The 26,920-nt window shown below is 46.8% G+C and overlaps 1 protein-coding gene across 1 annotated transcript in view; it reads left to right on the forward strand.

Annotated features, from left to right (window-relative positions):
* Positions 1-26,442, forward strand: part of NINL (ninein like) — a 170,334-nt gene extending 143,892 nt beyond the window's left edge. The window contains exons 17-23 of the mRNA XM_088026673.1: positions 2,257-2,361; positions 3,309-3,378; positions 14,572-14,730; positions 15,513-15,626; positions 19,948-20,157; positions 21,959-22,072; positions 25,443-26,442. Coding sequence (XP_087882799.1) covers positions 2,257-2,361; positions 3,309-3,378; positions 14,572-14,730; positions 15,513-15,626; positions 19,948-20,157; positions 21,959-22,072; positions 25,443-25,634 — 964 coding nt within the window. The 3' untranslated portion in view covers positions 25,635-26,442. The remainder of the gene's footprint in view (positions 1-2,256; positions 2,362-3,308; positions 3,379-14,571; positions 14,731-15,512; positions 15,627-19,947; positions 20,158-21,958; positions 22,073-25,442) is intronic.
* The last annotated feature ends 478 nt before the right edge of the window (positions 26,443-26,920 follow it).

The raw sequence follows: 26,920 nt of genomic DNA on the forward strand, positions 1-26,920 counted from the left end.
GCTTAGAAAAACATTGTACCCATTGAATTTGTGTCTTATGAAAACTTCTCAGCCATTATTTTTAAAACATTGCTTCTCCTCTCACTCTACAATTAGATGTATGATGTTAGATATTTTCACTTTTCCTCCATTTCTTCCCTTCCATCTCTTTTATCTTCTTTTCTCTCGTTGCATTCTGGGTACTTTTTTTCCTATCTCTGTGTTCCAGATCAGTAATTCTTCCTTCAGCTCTGTTTAAATCTGCCATTTAACTCATTCAGGTTTTATTTTGACATTGCCTCCCCCCCCCATTTCCAAAAGCCCTGTTTTGTCCTGTTTGGTCTGATCATTTTTGATAGTTTCTTGTTTCTTGTTTATTTTTTATTATGTAAACATTTTACAATTTTATCCTTAGTTTGTGTCTGACAATTCCAATATCTGAGGTTCCTATGGGATCCAGTCTGCTGTTTTGCTTCTGCTGCTGCTGGGAGGTGGCTTTTTTCCATGTATGTTGTGGTGATTGTGACTGTGAGCTCGTGTTTACATGCTGTTCATCTCTGGGAATCTCTGGAACTGTAATAGAGGATGCTTTCTGAAGAAAGGGCGGATACTGCTTTTGCTGAGACTTGGGAGCTGCTAATCTGGGACCACTTGAACTTCCTTCTAGGGCACTGGCTTAATGTAGGCGTGCCCGGTGTGGTTTTTCCACGCTGCTGATGGCAGTGCTGCCAGGGTAACCCTTTATTTGTGTGGCTCACTGCTCACAGCTGGGGTTTCAGCATCTAGACTTTTGTTTTATTAGGGGGCCCTTGGAGGTTTCCCTTACCTTCTGTGAGGACAGTCACCCGTTGTATGGTCAGTCTCACACAGCTCTAGTTGCTTGGTGTGGTGAGGGGGATGGGGTGGGACAGCCATCAGCTTCTCTGAGGCCCAGGAAGCTGAAGTGGAAACTGCCCCAACACACGTAGTGCCACTGAGTCAGTTTGTTTTCCATCCTGGAGCCAGAGTGGCGGTTCCCAAACACACACCTCATTTGTTTCTCTCCTCTGCTTGAAACCGTTTGCTGCTTTAAAAATTCCAATGACTTCCCTTTCTTTATTTTTGTCTTTAGTTCCTCATGAGATAAAATGAAGTTATATTTATGTGTATGAAGGACACACTTATGCTTGGTATTATAAGCCTATTACATTAAATAAACATAACAAGACCATGTGGCTTTGAGTATTTTTAGATTGAAAAAATTAGAAGCTAATGCCAGTAGGGACTTATTGGTGGTGGGGGGGAACAAATGTCAGACCAATGTCTATTAAGAATAAATTTCTGGGGTGGGGGTACCTGGGTGGCTCAGTTCATTAAGTGTCTGACTTCAGCTCAGTCCTGGGATCAAGCCCCATGTCGGGCTCCCTGCTCAGTGGGGAGTCTGCTTCTCCCTCTCCCTCTGCCCCTCCCCTTGCTCATATGCGCTCTCTCTCAAATAAATAAAAATCTAAAAAAAAAAAAAGAATAAATTTCTTGGGCAGCAAATATGGGTTTTAAGCTGCATTTGTGATCTTTACTGGTAAATTGCTTATCTGTCATATGTCAGTGGTGTTACCCAAGTGGAGATCTCTAAGGTATCAGAAAGCAAAGGTGGCTCCAAGCAGACTTGGTTCATGTAGTAGCTACTCATGCTTGCTTTTTCCCATTGAAGGATCCACCTTGCATCAGGTCTCTCTCTGTACAAGGGATGTGGGTATCTCCCCAGTTTTCTCCTCCCTAGTGGTGACCTGAAGAGTGTACAATGCAGGTAGCTCTCACTAAAGAGGAAAATGTTTTGGTCTTCTGATTCCTCATGTTCCTTAGCTCCATGCTAGAGTTCTCTGGTAGGGGATGAATATCCTTTGCAGTAACCTGAGGACCCACAGCCAGCATTGTGCATTGATACCAGCCACGAGCACACTCATTTAAGTTAGTGGTTGTGAGATGTGGTAACAGGTCAGCTGTGAACATGAAGTAAACAGAACCGAGGTGCTGAATACTCTTAATGAGTTGATTGTGTGATTGATGGTTTTAGAAGCTAAGAATGCTTTTATTTTCTGTGGCTTGTTGCTTGGGAGACGCAAACCATAGCATGTCAGCAGTGCATAAAGGAAAAGGAACCGTGCGCTCTGTTCCATCCAGGGATGATGCAGGGTCCACCATGACTTCCACCTGCAAGACCATACTCATGTGAACTACATATGGTGGCCAGCTCCTAGAGTCCCCACTCTTACTGGTTGTTTTCAATTTTTCATGCAGAATCGAGTTGGATAGGCTTTCTGAAGAAAACACATTGTTGAAAAATGAGCTGGGAAGGATTCAGCAAGAGCTTGAAGCTGCAGAAAGGACAAATGATGCCCAGAGGTAAGGGCCCTGGGCTCCATGGTTCTGCCTGGACTCCAGTCTACAACACGCTTTGCTCTCTGTACAATGAGCTTTGAAGGTATTGCTGTGGAAAGTGGGGAGTGTTCAAGTGCCTGGGTGGCTCAGCCAGTTGAGTGTCTGCCTTGGTGTGGAAGGGGAGTGACTTTCTACTTTCACTACCATAGTCTTATACAAGGACAGTTTGACCTTTTTTTTTTTTTAACTATGAAGTTAAAGATTATTAAAATATGGCATCCAGAACAGGTGGTCAACAAGTGATTGCTATTATATTACAGCATTTCTGAAATCTAAAAGTTTTTTCCCCTCTAGAAACCATTGTTTCCCTGGATGCCTGGGTGGCTCAGTCGGTTAAGTGTCTGCCTTCAGCTCAGGTCATGGTCCCTGGATCCCGGGATCGATCCTGCATCAGGCTCCCTGCTCAGCGGGGAGTCTGCTTCTTCCTCTCCCTCTGTCCCCACCCACCCCCCTACCCTGCTAGTGCTTGTGCTCTTGCTCTGTCTCAAATATATAAATAACATCTTAAAAAAAAAAAAGAAACGATTGTTTCCCTCATTTGCTGTCAGGAAATTTTACATTTTACAAGAGACACCAGCAGATACGAGGCTGTTTTCGTTCTATTTATGCCGCTGGGTGTGAACGGTCACGTGTTTTGCTAACGAGATGTTACTGTGTGCGACTGAGAAATTCCCTGGAGGTTCTTACAGCACTGGCAGTGTTCCTCTGGTTCCCAGGGTTGGGGTCCCAGCTGGGTGGGCAGCAGCAGTGGTGGAGAATAGTGGCAGAGTGGTGGCTCTGGGGTCCCAGGAGCAGGCGTGAGAGTCTCTTCTGTGGCTGCACACCCCGAGCCACCACTGTTACGGGGGCAGTGACAGGGAAAAAAAGAAACTGACTGGTCAGTGATACTGTACATTTTGCTTCTTCAACAGGAAGGAAATCGAGGTTTTAAAGAGAGACAGGGAAAAGGCCTGCTCTGAAGTGGAAGAGCTCAACAAACAGGTCAGGTATCAATACCTGCATGACGCTGACACCACTCTCCTTTTCTCATTATTTTGAAATAATTTCACACTTACAAAAAGGAAAGACAGAACTCTTTTCTGAAAGATCTGAGAGTGAGTTGCCAACCCATCCGCCCCTTCCCCGGCTCAAAGTTGGGATGTTAACATGGGTGCAAAAGTGCCATCTGAGCCCCCACCCCACTGAGCTTTGCCAGCTGTCCCCTGGCTCCCTCGGTTACGCCTTGGTTTTTAGGACCTGGTCTCTTTTGAAGATTACAAGCAGTTATTTTGTAGGAAGCCCTCCATTTGGTTTGTATGATGTTCCCTTTAGATTATGCCTCTTTAGCATGATTTGTCCCATTCCTTGTGATGTCAGCTTTGATTACTGGTTAGGTGGTGTTGGCTGGGCTTCTCTGCAGTGAGGTTACTTTTCCCTTTGTAATTGGTGAGTATTGTATGGGTAGATACTTTGACATTATGTAAACACCCTGTTCCCCATCAAACTCTCATCCCCTTATTTTAGCATCCTTTGTTTCTTGCTGTGATGGTAGCCAGTTGGTAATTAATCTTATTGGTATTCTAGTATAAGGAAGAGCTTTCTTTTCTGTTCACTTATTTATTCATTCCATCATCATATTATTATCCTAGGATCCTGTTTAATTCAGTGGGTTATAATACATTACCATCAGTATTTATTTTCGTGTTCAAATTGTCCCAGAGTTGGCTAATGAAAGTCCCTTCACAGTGGTTTCTGGGTCCTCCAGACAGATCCTGATCATTTTTTGAGCAGTTCCTTACTTTCTGGTACCCCCGGATATTCCATGTTCATCTAATACTTCCCCTGCCTCAGCCTGTAATCAGCTACTTCCCACAAGGAGCCCCCAGTCACCTTTACTGTGGAATGGTGTTTGGAGACTAAGACCTGGGCACCAAGAGTGCCCACCGCTCCTGGGGTGTCACTACTTCCAGACACAATTAATGGATAGAGCTAAGGAGTGTGTATGTTCTTATATACATACACACTCACATGCATATGGTTGCATGAGTATTATATATATATATCTACTGAAAATCATGAATTCAAACCCCATATATGCAATTCCCACTTAATGATGATCCTAGTTTCTCCCTTTCCATATTTGTAACTCCTATCTCCCTCAGTGAGAAGCCTGCTTTCTGTCTTCAGAAGATCTACTTACTGTTGATTAATTTCCCCTTACCCCACACATAAACACCCTTCCCACTCTGTTTCTGCACTAACCCCACACTGGTCCTCTTTTTGCCCCCATACATAGATGCCTTTCATACTTGGTCTCCTTTACTGGCTTTTGGATGAATATTTATTTATTTATTTATTTATTTATTTATTTATTCATGTGAGAGAGAGAGAGGTTGAGAGAGAGAGACAGAGAGAGAGACAGAGAGAGAGCACACGAGCTTGCGGGGAGAGGCAGGGGGAGAAGCATACTCCCCGCCAAGCAGGGAGCCTGATGTGGGACTCAGTCCCAGGACCCTGGGATCATGACCTGAGGCGAAGGCGGAGCTTAACTGACTGAACCACCCAGATGCCCTTTGGATGCATTATTAAGGAGGAAGCACACAAGCTGCGGTGTATCATTCTTGGGTTTTTTAATTCTTTTTTAATTGATACTGTTAGTGATAATTGCCGACTCATGTAGTTGTAAGAAATATAGAGAAATTCTTAAAACACTTTGACCAGTTTCCCCCAATGGTAACATTTTTTTTAAAGTTTTTATTTAAATTTTACTTACTTAACATCCAATGTAATATTAGTTTCAGGTGCACATATAGTAATTCAACACTTCCATACATCACTCAGTGCTCATCATGACAAGGGCGCTCCTTAATTCCCATCACCTATTTTATCCATTCTCCCACCCACCTCCCCTCTGGTGGCCATCAATTTGTTCTCTGTAGTTGAGAGTCAGCATCTAGGTTTGCCTCTATCTTTTTTTCCCACTGCTCATTTGTTTTGTTTCTGAAATTCCACATATGAGTGAAATCATATGGTATGGTCTTTCTCTATTTCGCTTAGCATTGTTCACTGTAGCTCCATCCATGTCATTGCAAATGGCAAGGTTTCATTCTTTTTTATGACCAAGTAATATTCCATTGTGTGTATGTGTATCTCACATCTTCTTTATCCATTAATCAGGGGATGTACACTTGAGCTATTTCCATAATGTAGCTATTGTAGATAATGCTGCTATAAACATCAGGGTATATGTATGCCTTTGAATTAGTATTTTTGTATTCTGTGGGTAAATACCTAGTAGTATGAGTGCTGGATTATAGGGTAGTTCTGTTTTTAACTTTCTGAGAAACTGCCATACTGTTTTCAACAGTGGCCCTGCAGTTTGCCTTCCCACCAACAGCGATGAGGGTTTCTCTTTCTCTGCATCCTCGCCAACACCTATTGTTTCTTGTGTTGTTGATTTTAGCCATTCTGACAGGCATGAGGTGATATCTCGTAGTTTTGATTTGTATTTGATGTATTTGATGATGAGTGAACTTTCCGTGTGTCTGTTGGCCCCATCTGGATGTCTTTTTTAGAAAGATGTCTATTCATGTGGTCCACCCATTTTAAATTGGATTAGTTGGTTTTTTGGGTATTGAGTTTTATAAGTTCTTTATATATTTTGGATACTAACCTTTTATCAGATATGTGATTTGCAAATATCTTCTCCCGTTCCGTAGGCGGCCTTTTAGTTTTGTTGATTGTTTCCTTTGCTGTGCAGAAGCTTTTTATTTTGATGAGTCCCAGTAGTTTATTTTTGCTTTTGTTTCCCTTGCCTCAGGAGACATATCTAGAAAGAAGTTGCTATGGCCAGTGTCAGAGACATTACTGCCTATGCTGTCTTCTAGGATTTTTATGGTTTTCAGGTCTCACATTTAGGTCTTTAATCCATTTTGAGTATAATTTTGTGTGTGGTGGAAGAAAGTGGTCCAGTTTCATTCTTTTTACATGTTGCTGTCCAGTTTTCCCAATACCATTTCTTGAAGAGACTTTTTCTCATTGGATATTCTTTCTTGCTTTGTTGAAGATTAATTGACCATACAGTGTAGGTTTATTTCTGGGTTTTCTCTTCTGTTCCATTGATCTATGTGTCTGTTTTTGTGCCAGTACCATACTTTTTTGATTACTAAAGCCTTGTCATATAACTTGTAGTCTTGAATTGTGATGTCTCCACCTTTTCTTTTTTAAGGTTGCTTTGGCTAGTCAAGGTCTTTTGTGGTTCCATACAAATTTAAGGATTGCGTGTTCTAGTCCTATGAAAAATGCTGTTGTATTTTGATAGAGATGGCATTAAATGTGTAGACTGTTTTGGGTAGTATGGACATTTTAACAATATTTGTTCTTCTGATCCATGAACATGGAATGTCTTTCCATTTCTTTGTGTCATCTTCAATTTTTTTCATCAGTATTTTATAGTTTTCAGAGTACAGGTCTTTCACTATGTTGGTTAGGTTTATTCCTAGGTATCTTATTGTTTTTGGTATAATTATAAATGGGATTGATTCCTTAAGGTCTCTTTCTCCTCCTTCATAATTGATGTATCTAAATGCAACAGATTTCTGTATGTTGATTTTGTATCCTGCAACTTTCCTGAATTCATTTATCAGTTCTAGCAGTTTTTTGGTGGAGTCTTTCAGGTTTTCTATATACAATATCATGTCATCTGTAAACAGGGAAAGTTTTACCTCTTCCTTGCCAATTTAGATGCTTTTTATTTCTTTTTCTTGTGTGATTGCTATGGCCAGGACTGCCAGTACTGTGTTGAATAACAGTGGTGAGAGTGGATATCCCTGTCTTGTTCCTGACCTGAGAAAAACTGAGAGCTTTTCCCTCATTGAGGATGATGCTAACTTTGGCTTTTTCATCTATGGCCTTTATTATGTTTCCTCTAAACCTACTTTGTTGAGGGTTTTTAATCATGAATGGATGTTGTACTTTGTCAAATGCTTTTTCTGCATCTATTGAAATGATCATATGGTTCTTATACTTTCTTTTATTAATGTGATGTGTTACATTGATTTGCAAATTTTGAACAACCTTGCAACCCAGGAATAAATCCCATTTGATTGTGATGAATTATTTTTGCTATTGTTGGATTCAGTTTGCTAGTATTTTGTTGAGGATTTTTGCATCTGTGTTCATCAGAGAAACAGGCCTGTAGTTCTCTTTTTTGGTGGTGTCTTTATCTGGTTTTGCTATCAGGGTAATATGGGCCTCATAGAATGAATTTGGAAGTTTTCTTTCCTTTTTTACTTTTTGGAATAGTTTGAGAAGAATGGGTATTACTCTAATTTATATTTTTGGTGGAATTTTCCTATGAAGCCATCTGGTCCTGGACTTCTGTTTGTTAGGAGATTTTTGATTACTAATTTAACTTATTTGCTGGTTATCAGTCTGTTCAAATTTTCTGTTTCTTCCTCTTTCAGTTTTGGTAGTTTATATGTTTCTAAGAATTTATCCATTTTTTCTGAGCTGTCCAGTTTGTTGGCATAGAGTTTTTCATAGTATTCTCTTATATTGTTTGTATTTCTGTGGTGTTGGTTGTTATTTCTCCTCTCTCATTTGTGATTTTATTTATTTGGGTCTTTTCTCTTCTTTTGATAAGCCTACCAGGAGTTTATCAATTTTTTAATTTTTCAAAGAACCAGCTCCTGGTTTCATTGGTCTGTTCTACTGTTTTTTTTGTTTGTTTGTTTAGTTTCCATATCATTTATTTTTGTTCTAATCTTTATTAGTTCCTTCCTTCTACTGGTTTTGGATTTTGTTTGTCCTTTTTCTAGCTCCTTTAGGTATGAGGTTAGGGGTCTTTGAGATTTGTCTTGTTTCCTGAGGTAAGCCTGTATTGCTATAAACTTCCCTCTTAGGACTGCTATTGCTGTATCCCAAGGGTTTTAGATCCCCCAGTGGTAACATTTCATAAAACTATAGTGTAATATCTGTATTAGCTCACTAGGGCTGCCATAACAAAATGCCACAGATTGAGTGGCTTACACAACAGAAATTTATTTCCTTGTAATTCTTGAGGTTAGAGGTCCAAGGTCAAGGGTCAGCAAGTTAATTTCATGAAGCCTCTCTGGCAGATGGCCATCTTCTCCTGTGTCCTCACATGGCCTTCCCTCTTACATGTCTGTGTTCTAATCTCTTTTTAATAGGACACTATCATATTAGGTTAGGGCCCACTTGTAGGACCTCATTTTATGTTAATCACCTATTTAAAGACTCTTTCTCTAAATACAGTCACATTCTGAGGTATTGGGAGTTTGAACGTCAACATATGACTTTTGGGTGGACAGAAATCAGCCTATAACAAATATAACCAAGCTATTAATGTTGATACAATCCATGGGTCTTACTTAGATTTCCCCAGTTTTACTTGTGTACTCATTTGTGTATGTGTGTGCATGTGTGTATGTGTGTGTGTATGTGCATGTGTGTGTGCGTCTACATGTAGGTCTGTGTGTATGTGTGTATATGTGTCTGTGTGTGTGATATATGTGTATTGAGTTCTATACAATTTCATAGCTGTGTGGATTCATGCATCCACCACCACAGTCAAGATACTGAGCAGTTCTGGGGCGCCTGAGTGGCTCAGTCAGGTAAGCATCTGCCTTCGGCTCAGGTCATGATCCTGGGGTCCTGGGATCAAGCTCCACGTCAGGCTCCCTGCTCAGTGGGGAGTCTGCTTTCACTCTCCTTCTGCCCCTACTTGTGCTCTCTCTCTCTCTCTCTCTAATAAATAAATAAATAAAATCTTAGGGGCGCCTGGGTGGCTTAGTCTGTTAAGTGGCTGCCTTTGGCTCAGGTCATGATCCCAGGGTCCTGGGATCGAGTCCCGCATCAGGCTCCCTGCTCAGCGGACAGCCTGCTTCTCCCTCTCCCTCTGCCTGCTGCTCACCCTGCTTGTGCTCTCTCTCTCTCTGTGTGAAATAAATAAATAAAAAAAATCTTAAAAATAAATAAATAAAATCTTAAAAAAAAGAGAGAGATACTAAATAGTTCCAACTCCAAAGGATCCTTCATGCTGTTCTTTTACAACCACACTTACACCCCTCTTGCCTACCCACCCCAGCCCCTGACCCCTGACATCCACTCATCTGTCCTTAATTTCTAAAACTGTCATTTCAAAATGTTATATTAAAAAATTCATAGGGAGTGCTTTGGGATTGACTTTTCTCACACATCATACTTGCCTGGAGATTCATCTAAGCATTGCCTGAACAGTAGTTAGCTTCTTTTTATTACTGAATGTTGTTCTGGGTGATAATGTCCCACAGTTTGTTTTAACACTCACCTTTTAAAGGACGGCTGGGCTGATTCCAGTTTTGGCCTGTCACAAATAAAGCTGCTCTGAACATTCCTATGCAGGTTTTTTTGTTTTTGTTTTTTTGTTTTGTTTAATGAACGTAAGTTTTCATTTCACCAGGATAAATGCCCAAGGGTGCAAATACTGAGTTGTATGGTAGTTACATGTTTAGTTTTGTAAGACTGCCTGACTGGTATCCAGAGTGGCTGTAATAGTTTACATTCCCACCAGCGATCTATGCTTGATCCAGTTTCCTCACATCCTGGCCAGCATTTGGTGTTGTCACTCATACTTTAGCCACTCTGATCCGTGGTGTGTGCTAAGACAGAAAGGCTGGAGGGGCTGGGGTTGGTTAAGCTCCGGTATAGTAATTTCTCTTGAGGGCAGGAGGGGAACAGAAAGCTCTGAGTGTCCTTCAGAATGGCTTCAGCTGCTGTAACAAAGTGCAGTAAGCTGAGAGACTTCACAGAAATTTATTGTCTTGTAGTTCTGGAGGCCAGAGTTCAGGATGAGGGACTGGCTGCCTTGGTTCCTGGTGAGAGCCCTCTTCCTGACTTGCAGACAGCTGCCTTCTTAACTAGGTCCTCACACGGCCTTTCCTCCACAGGGCCACACAGAGGGAGAGATAGTGCTCTACTTCTTCTTAAAAGATCATAGTCCTGTCAGATTAGCACCCTACCCATATAAACTCATTTTACCTTAATTACCTCCTGAAAGCCTTATCTCCAAATACAGTCACATTGGGGGTTGAGGGCTTCAGCATAGGAATCTGGAGGGGACACAGTTCAGTTCATAGCAATTACTTTACCCCCACTTGCTGGAAGCTTGAGGGGATTTTCTCTGATGTTAAGGGCAGGAACCTGGTATGTCTCAGGAAAATTGGGGGCTCCTCTGAGACCATGTTAACTCTCAAGCCAGCCAGACACAGCCTCCAGTGTTCATCCTTATGGTGCCCATTTCCCTTCCAGTTTCAGGCTCCAACCTCTGCTCCTGGTAAACTCTGAATCCTTAGCCTGTCTCTCCAGTTTTCAGGGTGTTGGTTTGCCCTTTGACCACAATTCTCTAAGGTTTCAAAGAGGAGTTGTTGATTTCAGTTTACCCAGCCTTTTTCTTATTGGGGAGATGGAGCTTTTTACATGTCAGTCCAGAAACCAGAGATGGAGCTTTTTACATGTCAGTCCAGTATTATTTTTTTTTAAAGATTTTTTATTTATTTATTTGAGAGAGAGAATGAGATAGAGAGAGAGCATGAGAGGGGAGAGGGTCAGAGGGAGAAGCAGACTCCCCGCTGAGCCGGGAGCCCGATGCGGGACTCGATCCCGGGACTCCAGGATCATGACCTGAGCTGAAGGCAGTCGCTTAACCAACTGAGCCACCCAGGTGCCCTAGTATTATTTTTTTAATTTGGGTTTCTGTATGTTCACTGTTAGGACACAGAAATAAAATGGGTTTTCAACTGCCAGTCCCCCCACCTTGCTGAACTCACTCATTAGTTCTCGGGGCAGGGGAGGGGAGGAGTTGCCACGCGTGGCTTCTCAAACCTGTGCCGTTCCTGAGGTCAGTCCCACAGCTCTTCTCTCCCAGTGCCGCCTCTGCCCACATGTGGCCACTGAGTGGCTCTGCCGTGGGAACTGCCTCAGACCACTGGTGAGAAGGTGGCTTGTCTGGGCTCCCAGCTCTGGGTGTTTGTGTCCATGGTGAGTGTGTGGTGGCCTTGCTTAGGCCTTCTCCATCAGGAGAGCAATTGCTGGGTTGATTTAGGATGAGAAGTTCAGACTGCATTTGCCTGCAGACCAACTTCCTGTGAAACAACCCATCTAGGGCTTTCCTGGGCCTCCCGTCCCCTTTCGGGCTTATTTCTAGGACACGCTTATAAATGGATTCTAGGTATCCATTTATTTTCTTTCCCTCCGCTTTTTAGTATAAAAAGCTTTAAACACACAGAAAAGTTGACATAATGTGCACTGATCAGCCCCATACTACAATCTTAATTTGATAGTATTGTTAACAATACCATGAAGTACCGTAAGTACTTTAGTTTTTGTTTATACCGGTCTTTGTATCTCTGTGTACTGTGTGTATATGTGTGTGTGTTTTCAAGCCATTTGAAAGTAAGTGACAGATACCGTGAGACTCTGCTTCTAAATAGTTCACAGGCAACTTCTGCCTAACCACAGTCCTACTGTAACACCTGAGAAACCTAATCGTAATCATCTAACACTATCCAATATTCTGACCATATTTACATTTCTCTAATTATTCAAAAATGTCTTCTATGGTAAATTTTTTGGAACTAGGATTCATTTGAGGGTGACGCATTGAACTGTCAATGCTATTCTTGTGGCAGGAAAAAGCTCCTTGATGACACTCGCAGAACCGTGGGTCAGGGCTTCAGACAGGGCACGGGACAGATGCCCCCCCCCGCCTCTGCTTCCATCATGGGGGCTGGGAAGACTGGACAGCTGGGGTGACCCAGAGGCCAGGGCTGGAATCACATGTGGCTCCTCTCTGTGGGGCTCGGCTCCTTTAGGGAGTGTCACAAGGGGGCACCAGGAGGACCACAGGGCAGGCACAAGGCTTCTGACCTCAGGAGCATATCATCCTCACCCAGACCCCCACAAGGCACAGGGACGGACACAGGCTCCTCTGGGTGGGGAGTGTCCACTGCAGAAGGGGATGTGGGGCAGGAGAGGCCGTTGAGGCCGTGTATGGAAAATATGGTCAGCCTGCCTCGATGTGTTTAGTATTTTTAACCTGGAACACCTGATTCACCCCCACAAGGCTGTCTCTTTGAAGAGACTTGTAGGCCGTCCCACATTCTGAATCTGATAGTGTCGTTCAGTCTGCTTCTCTGTTCCTTATACTTCCTATAAATTGGAAACTAGGCCTAAAGGCCTGATCAGATTCACAGTAAGCCCATGTAGCACAGACATCCATTTGTTTTAAAATGTGACCAGGAGATGACTGCTAGCATCTTGTTGTCTTCTGCAATAAAACCCAGATGAGTGTAAGTTAGAATTAAGGAGGTGATGGACACAGACATGGGGAGGCAGAGGGTGCCCCATGCTCCCAGGAGGGTGCCCTGTGGGGCACACACGTGAGCCTTGTCACAGGGAGCATTCCAGCAAGCCCCGAGTGAGGAAGTGTTAAAGGGGAGAGGCACGGAGGGACTGTATCCGTCAAAATTTTCGGTATCACACAAGACAAAGCCCACAGAAATACCCCAAATTCAGGGAGGCTAAAACAGCCTGCCTGGTAAAGGCACTGCCTGCGGGGAGGAAGGGGCATAATGGGCCAGTTGACAAAACTGGGATGCAGGTGGTGTGATTCATGTCCTGAAGCCAGACCTGCATGACAGTATGTGAAAACACATGTACCTCTTTAGGAAACACCTAGTGCAGGGCCTCGTGTGTGTGTGTGTGTGTGTGTGTGTGTGTGTGTGTTGTGTGTACATGCATGCATGCATGTACCTGCAGAAAGCATCCGCCACAAAGCACACGGGGGATGCTGCCAGCCGGTGAGCCTGGGTGAAGGGTGCATAGGTGTTCTCTGTTGTAGCCTTGCCTGTGTTGTAGAGGTTTGAAATTATTTCCAAAGAAAGACTGAATATTAAAGGTAAACAGAAGAAAATTAACTGAATGAAGATTCCATTTCTGGCTGTTCATAAAATCAAGGCTGTCCTCCAGAGAACAAGATGAGTGTGTATCAATAGTGAAAAACAATTTTAATTTTCACAGTGAAATTTAATAAACAGAAGAGAGTTCCATACCAGACATAATGGCCATGAGCTTATGATGCTTGGAAAACACCTCTTTACCCTCAGTTCTGAGATTTTAAGGACAGGACGAGGGGGCAATCTCTTTACAGAGGAGAAGGAGCAGTGATCACAAGAAAAACATGTGGACTCACTAAGCATGAATAATCCAAATTGAAACAACTTCAGGGTTCCATCATCTGCTTCTCAAGTCCTCAGAAACGTAGTAACACAGCGGTGGTTAGCGCCGCCCCGGGGGAGTGGCGTGCGTGCATGGAGAGCTGCGCCGGGAAGCCGTTCCCGCGATGCCGCTCTGCAGACACCTGGGGCTGCGGATGCTTGGCCTCGAGAATGGACGGACGGCTGTGGGGAAAAGCAAACAAGCAGCAGTGCGGTGTCTATGAAGATATGCACGACAAAGAGTTGAACGTAACTGGCATTTGCACGGTGAGAGACGGTAGGGGCAACGTTCTCGTTGCTGTTTCAGTTCGTGGCGCCTTCGCTTGCGCCCCCCTCACCCCCGGCCGGCATCTGTTGAGCATGCGCCGCCTGCTGGCCAGCGGGTACTGAGAAAAAGCAGAATACGCAGTTTAATCACCGCCTCGCCCTGCTGAAAGCTATGTCTGTGTGTTTAATGACAGAGATCAGAGGAGACTTTGAGGAGCTTCATATACTTCAAATTTAATTGGGTATTTTCCTTCAGATTGCTTCAAGTAATAATTGGAAATAACCATGAAAGAAATGAGAACAACGTGGAAGGTTTTCAGAGCAGTGGTTTGTATGTTCCTCATGTGACCACCCCTGATGGTCCAGATGTGTCTCCTCTGTTCCAGGGAGTGGAGCGGGCTTTCTCCTCTGTGGCACTGTGGCCGTCAGGGGCCGTATCAGTCCTGCCCTGGAGGACGCTGAGCACCTCCCCCACGAGATGCCAGTAGCCATCCCCTCCCAGCTGTGATAAGGAGCCTTGTCTCCAGACATTGCCCATGTTCCTCAGGGAACAAAATCGTCCCTGGTCGGGAGCCACTGGAATGATCTGAATTGAGCTGCTGGTTTTAAAAAAATAACTTTGTCATCTGTATTTTAATCCATTTTGCTCCAGAGTCAGAAATGCAAGGATGAAGTGTCCCAGCTCAATCACAAGATCCTTCAGCTTGGAGAAGAGGCCTCTATCCACCAGGCCCAGAATGAGAAGAACTGCGTCACCATTCAGCTGTTAACACGGAGACTGGAGGAGGTGGGGCAGAGGGAGGGGTTGCAGGTGAGTAGAACATCAGGAACAAGGAGGTGGGGCAGAGGGAGGGGTTGCAGGTGAGTAGAACCTCAGGAACAAGGAGGTGGGGCAGAGGGAGGGGTTGCAGGTGAGTAGAACATCAGGAACAGCCTTAAAAATGCCTGGAGGCAGACTCATCCCTCAGGTAAAGAGACTTAGTAAGTACATGCCTTGGAAAATTTGTCTGACTTCAGCAGCTTTTGCAAATCCTCGATATGAGAAAACATAGCAGAAAGGAATTAAATCCTGATGCTAGGAGAGTAAATTGGTAGACCTCTCAGGAGGACATTTGGGCAAAATACACATAAAGTACCTCAAGAATGTCGGTGTGCTCTGACTATAATTTTGCTTATGGGAATTTTATCTGATCATCGTGGAAAGACTTAGCTGAAGTATTTTCATTGCTGTGGTATTTATAATAGCAAAACAATTCAAATCAGCTTGAATCATCAATAATATTGAATGAATAAGCAAATTATGGTATAGCCATTAAAAATCATGTTTCAAATAATATTTAATGTCATGGGGAAATGCTCAAGATAGAATGAGGAAAGCATAGGGTACGAAGCTGTACTTATCTTACCGCTAGAAATGCACATTTGGAGGAAGGGCTGAGATCACAGTGTCAGGTGTGGTCCTCAGCTGCTGGGATGATGGGTGATTTAAATTTCATAATCTTTGCTTTTCTGTACATTTCTGAAGTTTCTGCATTAAACATATCAATGCTGAGATATTTCTTATACTTGTGAAATTGATTTTTTTAAAAACAGAGTGAGCACATCCAAAAACTTGAACTTGAACTCGAACACAAAAATCAGGAATGTCAGAGCCTAAGACTGTCACAGTCACAGGTGAGAGAGACCCTCGAAGAAAGTCAAGACCAGGTAGGTGTGCATAATGGCCAGTGGCTGGGTCTCAGCCAGGAAGAAAGTCAACATGGTTTAGCACTGATGACAGAGCCTGGCCAGGACTGGTCTGGCCCACAGAAGTTATTAGCCTGGCCTGAGGTTACATAGCTGGTTGGTCGCTTACAGTCCAGGACTGAAGTCGAGCCTTGTCCAGGATTGGTTGAGCCATCTGTGGGCCGAGCTGTGTTTCGGTTTATGCACAAGGGAAGGAAGCTGGTAAGCAGTGCTTTTGGGTGTGGCATCTGCAAAACAGAAGAGCAAAGGAGAGTGACAGGTGGCTTCTGAGATAGGGGGTGGTGTCATATCCAAGGACACAGGGCAGAGTAGTCCCAGCAGTTGGCAAGCTTGGTGACCCTGTCTGACACTCACTTGGGCTGATGTGTGCACAGAAGCCCTGAAGTTGCACGCACGTGTGGGTGTCGAGCTCCTTCCTCCCACCTTCTCTCCTGCTCCAGCATTTATCCAGTGCGCCAGGTTCTCAAGGTGCAGAGATAGGAAGGTGGAGAGCTAGCAGTCTCGGACAAGTAAGTGTGAGCAGGACGGGCCAAGCAAGGACCTTGGGGTGCCCTGACAGCGTGAGGTGCAGGGACACAAGAGAGGGAGAGCTGGTTCTTCCTGGGGGAGCAGGAGGGAGAATGACCGGTGTGTGACTACAGGAGGTGCCTGAGGGCCCAGTGTGGACTTAGATGCAGGGTGCACTTAGGAGACTGGGGGCTGCAGGAAGAAAAGAGGGGCCGTGGGACCATCCTCCCTTGAGTGTGGCACCTGCATACCTCCCTCACTGAGCCTCTTTACGGGCTCCCCAACTGGCCCTGGCTCTACAGCTGGACTTGCTATGCCCTCCAACATACCCAGGGCCTTAAGACATGCTTTTGGGGGCTCATGTGGGCTCTCACCTTCCCAAGGCAAACAAGCACTGTCCCAGAGGTCCTTCTGGGCATTTGGGGGATCTCTTCTCTGTCTTTCTTTAAGTCTGAAAGAAACCTTGAGAAGTTGCCTTGCCAGTTTTGAGCCCTTGGAGGCTAGGAGGCAGCCAGTCTCACAGGCAGAAGATCCCTTACTTAAGCAGTCCCTCTGTGATATGAGCTGGTTTCCCCTTCTTCGTGGTTCAGAAAAGGACCCCCAAAACCACAGTGAAAGTTCCCGTGAGGGAAGTAAGGGGAGGCCGTGGTGAGGGTGGCATGGAGCCCCAGTGGAGGGGCCAGGGTTGTCACTGGCAAACTTGGGGGTGGTTCTGAGGAGGAGGGCCTAGAGGTGGAGCAGCTTGGGGGGTGCATCTAGAGGGCCTGGCAGAGGACTTTGCGCAGCTCAGAGTGCGGTGTGGGGGAGCAGAATGCTGCACACGTCGCACGCCCCTGGGAATCTTGGCTTGGTGCCACCCCCAAACTTGGCAGCTTTAGCACTGTTTACCATTCATCACAGTCTGTGGGCTCGCTGGCGCACCTGGGCTCTTTTCACTTGATGTCTCGGGGGGCGTTGCAGTGCAGTGGGGTTGGGGCGGGCGTCATCTGAAGGCACAACTGGATCAGCTGTGTGAGAGCCCTCGGCTCGCAGGGCTGGGACGTGGGGTTGGCCGGTACCTGGGGGCCCGGGATGCTGTCAACTGGAGCCCCCACACCTGGCCTCTCGGTGGCATGGGGTTCTCTGAGCGCAGTAGCAGCAGCAAAGCTCTGATAGGAGAGGCGACCAGGCGCCTTCAGAGGAGCACACACAGCTGCCAGGCTCCTCAGGACTGTGCTATGGCGTTCCAGAACATTATTCCCCACATTCTATTGATGCAGCCTGCGTTCAGGGGGAGGGCACAGAGCCCACCTCTCCATGGGGGAGGACACAGTCCTCACCTCTCAACACAAAGAGGGCAGAGCCCCCATTCCTCAAGGGGCAGGAAGAGAGCCTACGAGCACAGGTGGGCAGAGCTGATGGCCTAGGCAGCTCACTGCCATGCTCCAGGTCCCAGAACACAGCCACCCTCATTTCCTGGCTGTGGGCGGCCCCAGTGCTCTCTGGAGACATCTTCCCCTTGTTAGGTGATAGTGGAGTTGGGGTCCCCAGAGCTGGTCTGGGCTCCAGCTGGAGTCTCGCTTCCATGAGGAGGGAGATGAGGGGGCTCAGGAGGCAGTCAGTGGGGGGAGGGGCGGGGGGTGTTACCGGCTGCTTGCCCTGCACAGAGAGCCGCAGGGCAGGGCCACAGACACAGGGACCTCACGCTGGGCCAGACAGCGGCCTTCACGTGGGAGCTTGTACCCAGCCCCAGGGTTCAGAGCAGAGGGGTGGCTGTAGTGGGTGGCAGCGAGGGGCATGGGGACAGAGTGTTTTAAGAAAGAGCGGCATCAGGGCATTGGGGAATGCTGGTAGAGAGCAGGAGCACCTTTGGGATGGGTGGGCACTCTGACATGGTGTCACTAGGGCCTGGTCTGGGGCTCAGCTTCCGGCTTGGGTGTTTGCAGGATCACTGTCTGAAGCATGAAAGTCAGGAGGAGGCTACATGTGTAGGGGTGTGTTTTCGAACTCGTTCTCCCCTCTCTGTTCCTCTCTCTCAGGGTTCCCAGACCTGATTCCAACATCATGTAGGGGGCTCCCCAGACACAGCACACAATTATCAGACACCAGCAGGGTGTCTGAGAATTCAGTTCTGTTATGACCCTACGCCTGGAGACAGCATCAGACCCCACAGGTGACGGGTTTAGTCCTACAAGACTGCCCACCCCCAGCCCCACCTCAGAGGCCATCCCCAGGCCCAGCCAGCTACAGATTGGAGGTTTCAACCACCTCCTCCTGAGGTTTGACTAATTTGCTAGCGTGGTCACAGAACTCAGGGAGACACTAACACTTACCAGTTCATTAAAGGATATAATAAAGGAAACAAATCAATAGCCAGAGGAAGAGGATACGTAGGGTAAGGTCCCAAACATCTGTCCTCATGGAGCCTGGGCCCTGCCTGGTGGCACATGGAAGTGTTCTGATTCCCCAAGCATGGAAGATCTCCAGAAGAGGGACCAGATGCCTGTCCTCTTGGGTTTTTCTGGAAGCTTCATTACACAGTTGTGATTGACCCAGTCATTGGCCATTGGCTCTTTCAACCTCCAGCCCCTCTTCCCTCTAGGGAGGTGGGGGTGGAACTAAAAATTTCAACCCTTAAGCCCGTGGTTGGCCCTCCTGGCAGCCAGCTCCCCGCCCCCCTCCACCTCGGGTGCTGTCCAAAAATCACCTTCATTAATAACAAGACACCTATTTCAACTCTCTGCCTCTGAAGCATTTTCAGGATCAGGTATCTCTGAGAAATGTATTTTGGTCATCTGATCTTATAAATCATTATATTGCACTCTCTCAAAAGAGCATGGTAGCTGTTCTGGAAACTGTGGGTGTGTTTCTCTAGGATAACCCCTGTCCTAAGAATAGCCACACGTTGCAGTGATGACGTGGCCCCCCAAGATGGCCCATCAGAGATGGGGACACAGTGACCTGAGGCCTGCAACCTCGCTCTTGCCCTTGAGTTGCCATAGCTGGCACCCTCCCCATCTCTCTGACCCCACCTCAGACTTGCCCTAAGTGTGACCCTTGACGGAGCCACTTTCCTCTCCCCATCTGTGGGGCCTCAGAGGTGTGTGAGGGCTGACATGGCCAGTTAGAGTGCCAAGGAAATTCTGGGTATTCTAGGTGAAGCCTCCAGAATCAGAGTGATTTAAATGGTGTTTAATAAAAGTATTGGCCACGTTACGCACAGTTCAATAATAATGGTCCTGCACAACTCCAGTGAAATCTTGCCATCCTCTGTGGTTGGGGAGCGGGGTGCTGGGGTGTTTCTGCACTCGCTGGCAGGGTCCCTTTGGCCTTCATCGTGTGCTCCGTTGCCTTCTGTGGCTCTGGCCTCAGCTGTCTCAGGAGTGTGAGCTCTCTGCTTTGAGGAAAATCACGCATGGCCTGCGTGGGTTGCAGTAGTTACTTGGACTCTCTGAAGTCTGCTGAAGGGTAAACCTGACAGAATATAGCACGATTCTCCCTTGGCTGCAGTGGGAAGCTCAGGATAACCACTTTGAGGATACAGACCTGAGTCTTCCTGACTGTCTCTGTACAGAAGCTCTGGCCACACAGGAATTTGGCTGTCAGAATTCAAACGAATGGGTTCTTCATGAGCCCTGCCTTTAGCTGCAGATGCAGGGACCAGAGGAGGGTGGATGCCTTGTGTGCGCTTCCAGTTGTAGGCTCTCTGTAGGCACGGAGTCTTGTGTGTCTGGTAATGACCCCGTAGCGCTCAGCAGTCACACCAGGCCTGGCATGGCCTTCTCTCCTGGGGCAGCTGCATGGAGCCAGCCTGGGGCTGAGGCTGACACAGTCCCAGCACTCCGAGGAGGTTCATCGCCTGCAGGAGCGGATGCAGTGGCTGGTGCCTCGGGACCTTGTGGACAGGCTGCAGCAGCTGCTGGAAGAGGAACGGCAGGTGGCTCGGCGGGTCCGCGAGGAGTGCCTTCTCCAGGAGGAGAAAGGGCGGCGGCTAGAAACACAGTGGGTGAGTGGGGACAAGGGCCTTGAGACCCTGCTGATGGTGATGGCGGTGGTGAGGTTGCATCACTGGTCACGCAGCCGAAAACTGCCGTCCCAGCTCCTAGCGGTCTGGTCGTACAGCAGCCCCAGGATCCCAATTTTCACTCTGAACAGTGCGGGACTCTGTCGTCTGCCAAAGATGGATCGGGGTCGGGGGGGTGGCACCCACCCACTCAGGGAGTGATGAGCCAGCTGACCCGAAAGGTCTCTCCAGCCAAGGGGGGCTGCGAGGCTCTGTGGTAGGCCACATGACCACATGCTCGAGCTGTGCCCAGGGCCAGAAATGCGGTGATGCTGAGGCCATGAGTGAAGCTGGGGGCAACGGTCCCACCCGTGGAGCCCTGTGGGAGTTCTCCTGATTTCAAAGGAAAGCTGGAAACTGGATTTTTACATGAACAAGGCCAGTTTCCAAATGATGCATCTGATTTAAAAAGAATCTTAAACCATTTTGCAGAATGAAAAAAACCTACCCACAGGCACACAAGGACTGCAGAAGTCATTTATTGGGTGCACACGGATCTAGGTGTCGGAGATATAGAAATGAACACACACGGCAAAAATCTGTGCCCTCCTGGAGCCTACATTCTAGTGGTAGGGTGGGGGGAGACAAATGAAAACCTGAGTCATGAGGATAGCATGTCAGGTGGTGGGGAGTTGATGAGTGCTATGGAGCGGGATGCTTTGCAGTTAAAATAGGAGGCCAGAGAAGGTCTCCCCAATGTGTTACTTGAGCCAAGACTCAAAGGAGTTGAGGGAGCAAGGCTTCCACTTACCTGGGGAGAGTGCTTGAGAGGTAGCAGGAGCAACATGTGCCAAGGCCCTGAGGTGGGTATGTACTTGGCATGTTTAAGGAGGATGAGAGGGAGGCAGGAGGAGGGTGGTGGGACAAGAGGCCAGGGCGGAGTGGCACACACATGGGGGCCCTGGCTGTGCGCCAGGCACTGCACTAGGCATCTGGAGACCTAGAAACAGAGCCGCTGCCTTAAAGGGGAGCAGGACACTGTGGCTGCAGAGGTTGGGATTCAGGCTCCACCACCTCCCAGCTGAGTGAGCTTGGCCAGCTACTTAACCTCTCTTTGCTTCAGTTTCCTCGTCTGTAAACGTCAGAGGCCAGTGGTCCCCACCTCAGAGCATTAGTGTAAGGCAACCGCCAGTTAGCACTTCTGACATGCTCGAATAGTCTGGCCTGTGTGCACCCTATGTCAGTGTTTAAAAGGCTGAGAAAACTCCCTCCTGAAATGTCACAGTGCAGTTCATGAGGAAACCTTGGGTGGGAGAGGGTGTGGAGGTAGGAGCCCGAGGTCACGGGGTCGGGGGGCTCCATGAGGAAGAAATTAGAGCAAGACTCGAAAGGTGTAAGATTCAGTGTTTGTGAAGCATAAATTCTATCGAAGAATAATCTTTCAGCCTTGTGCAAAAATGTTAAGCAGGAGATAAGCTCAGCCATGATAGAATACTGACAACACAAAGAAATTTAATCAGAAGTCCTTTAGAAATATTCAGTAACACATTTGGGGAAACACACTTTGGAATCATTTATGATTAAATTCTCAGGAAAGCAGGCCACTAATTCTCCTTGAACTACAAAGAGTGGTGTCAGCTTTTGGCTTGTGGTAAAACATTCTTTGTTTCTCTCTGCAGATGAAGGGTTATCTCCAGTCACTCCCAGATTTGTACATTTTAGCTAATTTCCATTCTGAAGTAAGTAAGCCTGATAACGATTCTTTTTGAAATGTAAACTATTGGCCCATAACCTTTTGTGGCAGGAAGAACATGAAAAAGAGCTTAAAGACACCAAAGAGCAGGTAGAAGAGGTGGGAATGGTTCTGAAGAATGTGGAAATGCTCCTACAAGAAAAAGTGGCCGAGCTGAAAGAGCAGGTCAGTGACGGGCGTCTGTCATTGCCACATGTACTTTCTGAACTTTTTCCTTCTGTGGTATTCAAGTAACTATCCCAGGGTGAGTCTGTCCTCATAGAACACGGAGAGAGCCCCATGTTCGTTTGGAACCACTGAACCTGGGGCTTCATCTAAACTTTGAGAATCTGAATATACAGATTTTTTTCAGAAGATGAACGGTTAAAAGCAATCAATAGAAAACCTGATTTTGTTAAATATGTACCCTAAATTATATTTGTATACATTGTGTTTGTTTTGGGAATTGTTTTAAGGTATATTTGAGAGGTGTTCACATAATCTCAGGACATTCATTCATTTGTTCAGTCATTGGGCAGATATTTACTGAGCACCTGTCATGTATCCCGGCATTCATTGTTCTGGGAAGACCTTGAGATGGGCCCTCATGGGCCTTACATTCTGGAGGTGGAGACAGACCATAACAAGAGAAATGACTTCAGGTTGTGAGAAATGCTCGCTCTGAAGAAGAAGAGATGGTGGTGGATGGGAAGTGGTGGGGATGGTTGGGGATCACTCTCTTCAGACATGGTGGGGCAGACACCAATGACCGCCATGGTGGGTCTGGCTGTGTCCCCGAGCTGAGGCCAGGTTGGCTTTTTGGAAGGGATAAGTGCTCATTGGGTGGGACTTTGCTACGCAGTGTAGGCACCCTCATGTCTCCATGTGTGCCGGGGGACATGCCAGAACCCCGATAAGGAGGGGCATCCAGGCAGAGTTGCAGTGCAGGCCAGTGTCCTTAGACGGGACCAAGTGCAGCACGTCAGCAGGCCTCCAGGGAGGCTATTGTAGCTGATGGGTAGGCAGGACTCCCTCAAGGTCAGGAGTTTGCTTTTATTTTAGTTGCAGTTAGGAGCCACCAGAGGATTTTAAGCAAGAGCATGATATGATCTATATATTTTTAAATAAATCACTCTGGGGGAGAAAGGAAAAATTTGGACTGCTATAGGGAGCAAAGACCAAAAAAAGAAGGCTAGAGCTGTTGTGATTGATGAAAGCTTACAGTCCAGTTCAGCCAGCACAGTCCACTGGTAAGAATGGGCAACGGAGCAGCCAGCACAGAGGGTGCTGGGGGGGGTGGGTGGAGGGGAACAAGGCTGGAAACAGGCAGGAGATACAGAGAAAAGGCTTAGCCAAACACCAGCTAGTCTTAGAAGAGTTCTATTCAGAGCTGGAAGAAATTGTGAGAATCTGTAGAAATATTTTTATTACAGTAATCACGTTATGTTTAGAGGGTGCCTGAACTAAGCCCAAATGGGATGAAACATTTGCACCACCTCTTGTTCCCTGGGAAGTAGGAAGTCCTGGGGGGAGTCACAACCCCCTCCTTGGCCATCTTCCTGGCCTTGCAGCTTCCTCGCTGCCATTCATGGACTCCCTAGCTGTGTCCCTGGCCAAGTGTCACAGACTCTCAGTGACCTCTGCCCCTCACCTTACAGTCATTTTCTTGCAGGCACCCTCAGTTTGCTTCCTCTTGTCTGGCAAATCCTCAGTCCTGGTGAAATCCTGTGGCTCCTGCACCCCTGTCCTTGTGAGGTCCCGTCCATAGTCCCACGCCGCCCCCCCACGCCGAACTAGCTTGTGCTCTGGCCAAGCGAACCAGCCGCCTGTGTCTGCGCATGTACCACCGTGCCCAGCCCCTCCCTTCTCAGGGACCCTCAGCCCCCGAACCCAAAGCTTAGGGAGCCCTGGCCCTGCCTCTGCTCCTCTTTACAAAAGTACCTGTGAAGGATTGTCTGCACACTCTCACCTGCCCTCCCTTGTGTTCCCCCATGCCACTGGCTCAGGTCGATTTTGGGGGTTGTGATGGATGCCCCCACTGTGTCCCCAGTGAGCCTGTCAGCTCAGCCCCTTCTCGCCCCACCTGCCAGCACTCCCACCTTCATCCTCTGAGCGCTGCGGTGTCCTTGTTTCCTCTTGTGCTCTGTTCTCAGCACGGGAATGGCAGCAGCGCTTTCCCAGCATGACTGAGGCGCTGGCCCCTCACCCCTCCAAGCCTGCCACAGCCCGCAGAGTACAAGGCAGAGATCCTCTAGGGGCCTCCAAGGCTCTGCGGGCTCTAGCCCCCTCCCCTCAGTGCCTGTGCAGTCAGTGTGACAGCTCTAACCTCCTCTCAGTGGGCCTCCCACTGCCGTGCCCCCCAGCCACAGGCCTCTGGCCATTCCTGCCACCCCCTAGCCTGGTCAGCCTCCGGGCCTGTGCACCTGCTTCTCTCTTTGCCTGGAATGCACGCCCGAACAGCCTCAGCACTCTTTCCCTGCCTTATTCAGATCTCTGTTCACGTGTCAACAGAGAAGCCTTCCCTGTTCACCCCAACAAAAGTACGAACTCCCTCCTCAGCTGTCTGTCCCCTCCCAGTGAAACCAGTAACCAGAGAGTTAATAGGACGGCCAAATGCAGCTGTAACTTTTCACCCTGACCTTTTTTGTTTGCCTGTAAACATGTCTGACTCCTTGGGGGAGACAGATTCGAGTCTTGCCCTCCCGTCTCTCTCCTTTCCTCGCCACGCACTCCATGCTCAGGGATTATTTTCGCTGCGCATCGGGCGGGCGGACTTGGGTTTGGTTTCACAGTTTTCTCTTAGCACTTGTCATGCCTCCACACCACATGTTTGTTTCTGGCCTGCCTGCTTCCATCGGAGTACGCACTCCTGAGAGCAGGGCCCTTGCGAGGCCCTGGCACTACTTGTTCAGTGAATGAATGCAGTTTTGACTTTTGAAGCCCAAGGCCAGGCCCCCTGTGCCTTTGTAGCTAGAGTGGCCTTGTGTCCCCACTGCTGTGGCTGGGGTGTGTGGTGACACAGCCCATGCACCCAGTGCTTTGAGGGTGGACGCAGTGCTGAGGTAAGTCCTGGGTGACACGGTGGGTCAGCAGAGCACACGGAAATGAACCAGAATGACATGTTTTACATTATGCTAGATCGTCCTTGTTGAGGTTGGTGATTGTAGTCTTTTTATATCTTCATTTCATGGTAAAATCTACTCTCACAAACTTGACTTCAATTTTCTCTACCACATAATTCATCAGATTCTCAATTTCCTCTTTCATGCCAGGGTAACAAAAATCGTCATTCCACCCAGGGTTTGTCTCAGATGCATAAGAGCCCCAAATCTGTGGTCTGAACACATGAAAGGGTGGGAGGGCCAAGCTGTGATGCAGCATTTCTGCACAAGAGTCACAGGAAATGGGCATGTTCTGCGTGGAGCATTGGGTGTTATGCACAAACAATGAATCATGGAACACTGCATCCAAAACTAATGATGTATGGTGATTAACATAACAATAAAAAATTAAAAAAAAAAAGTCACAGGAAAGTGTGGTTCTCTTTCCTCTCTAGTTTGAAAAGAACACAAAGTCCGATTTGCTGCTCAAGGAGTTTTATGTGGAAAATGCTCACCTGACGAAGGCACTTCAGGTCACCGAAGAGAAGCTACGAGGTGCAGAGAAGAAAAATCGCATCTTGGAAGAAAAAGTTAGAGCTCTCAACAGACTCATCAGTAAGATCGCTTCAGCTTCCCTCTCTGTGTGAAGGCTGCTTGTTTTCCTGGAATTCATTTCAAAAGAACATCTTTTAAAATTAAGCCACCGTGGTGCCATAATTTTCTAGGGTTCATTGGCCATGCCCCGGGCATAGGAGGTTTCTGATTCTTCTTTGTTCACCTCACACACATTTAAAAGTATCTGTTGTGCCAGATGCTCAGAAAATAGACATGCTGGAAAAGATGACATTTTTATTAGTGGTCCTGGGTAATTTCTCTAGGTAAAATTCCCAGTTTTGCTACCAATGGGTGAAACAGATTATGGCAGCTTTCAGCAAAGAAAGACTAAAAGAAAATGGTAAAATCAATTTCAGTGTTGTACTTTTGACCTTGGCTGCAGAGAGTAAAATGAAAAATAAGTGCTCTGGACAGTTTCACCCTTTCACTGTTACTGCTTTGGGTTCGGATCATTAGCATTCTCAGTGTGGCTACACAGACGTTCTAGAAAGACTACTCGCTGTGCCTGTCAGCCCTGCTCCACAGGAAGATGTTTGGGGAGGGCTTATTTTAAGTCTGTGGACTCAGGGATGATAGTATTTATTGCGAATGCAATCTTTTCCTCAATGAAATGTCATCACACTGGAAATTGTATTATATGTAAAGAAAAAAGAACTATAGTTTTATATCCAAAATATATATAGGTATGGTCATTTGGTTTATGAGAATAAACTACTGTACTATGAAGAGTCACTGTATTTACAAAAACTCTTTTCTGTTAAAATTGTTTTAACTTCTAGGTTTAACTTTTTTTTAAAGATTTTATTTATTTGACAGAGCACAAGCAGGGGGAGCAGCAGAGGGAGAGGGTGACACAAGCTGCCCACTGAGCAGGGAGCCCAACACAGGGCTCAATCCCAGGACCCCGGGACCATGATCTGAGCTGAAGGCAGACGCTTAACCGACTGAGCCACCCAGGCGCCCCTAAGTTTAACTTTTTTTAATTAAATATTTCAAACAAATAGAAAAATAGTTTTATAAGAAACACTCCTGTGCCCATCAATTAGAAGTATTAGATAGAGGTGTAGACCCTGCTCTGTTGCTCTCAACCTCCTTCCCCTTCCTGGAGGCAGCCACTACCCTGAAGCTGCTGTGCTCTGTCCCCTTCTGTCTGTACATTTACTATATGTGCTTGCATAAGAACAACCTTAAAGCACTATGGAAAGGCACAAAAGACTGGAATAGGGGTGCCTGGCTGGCTCAGTCAGTAAAGCATACAACTCTTGATTTAGGGGTTGTGAGTTCAAGCCCCATGTTGCGCATGGAGTCACCTAAAAAA

The sequence above is a fragment of the Eumetopias jubatus genome, unplaced genomic scaffold (genome assembly GCF_037043125.1).
Source record: "Eumetopias jubatus isolate StellerSeaLion01/CBP00866 unplaced genomic scaffold, mEumJub1_p1.0 scaffold_9, whole genome shotgun sequence".
NCBI lineage: Eukaryota > Metazoa > Chordata > Mammalia > Carnivora > Otariidae > Eumetopias > Eumetopias jubatus.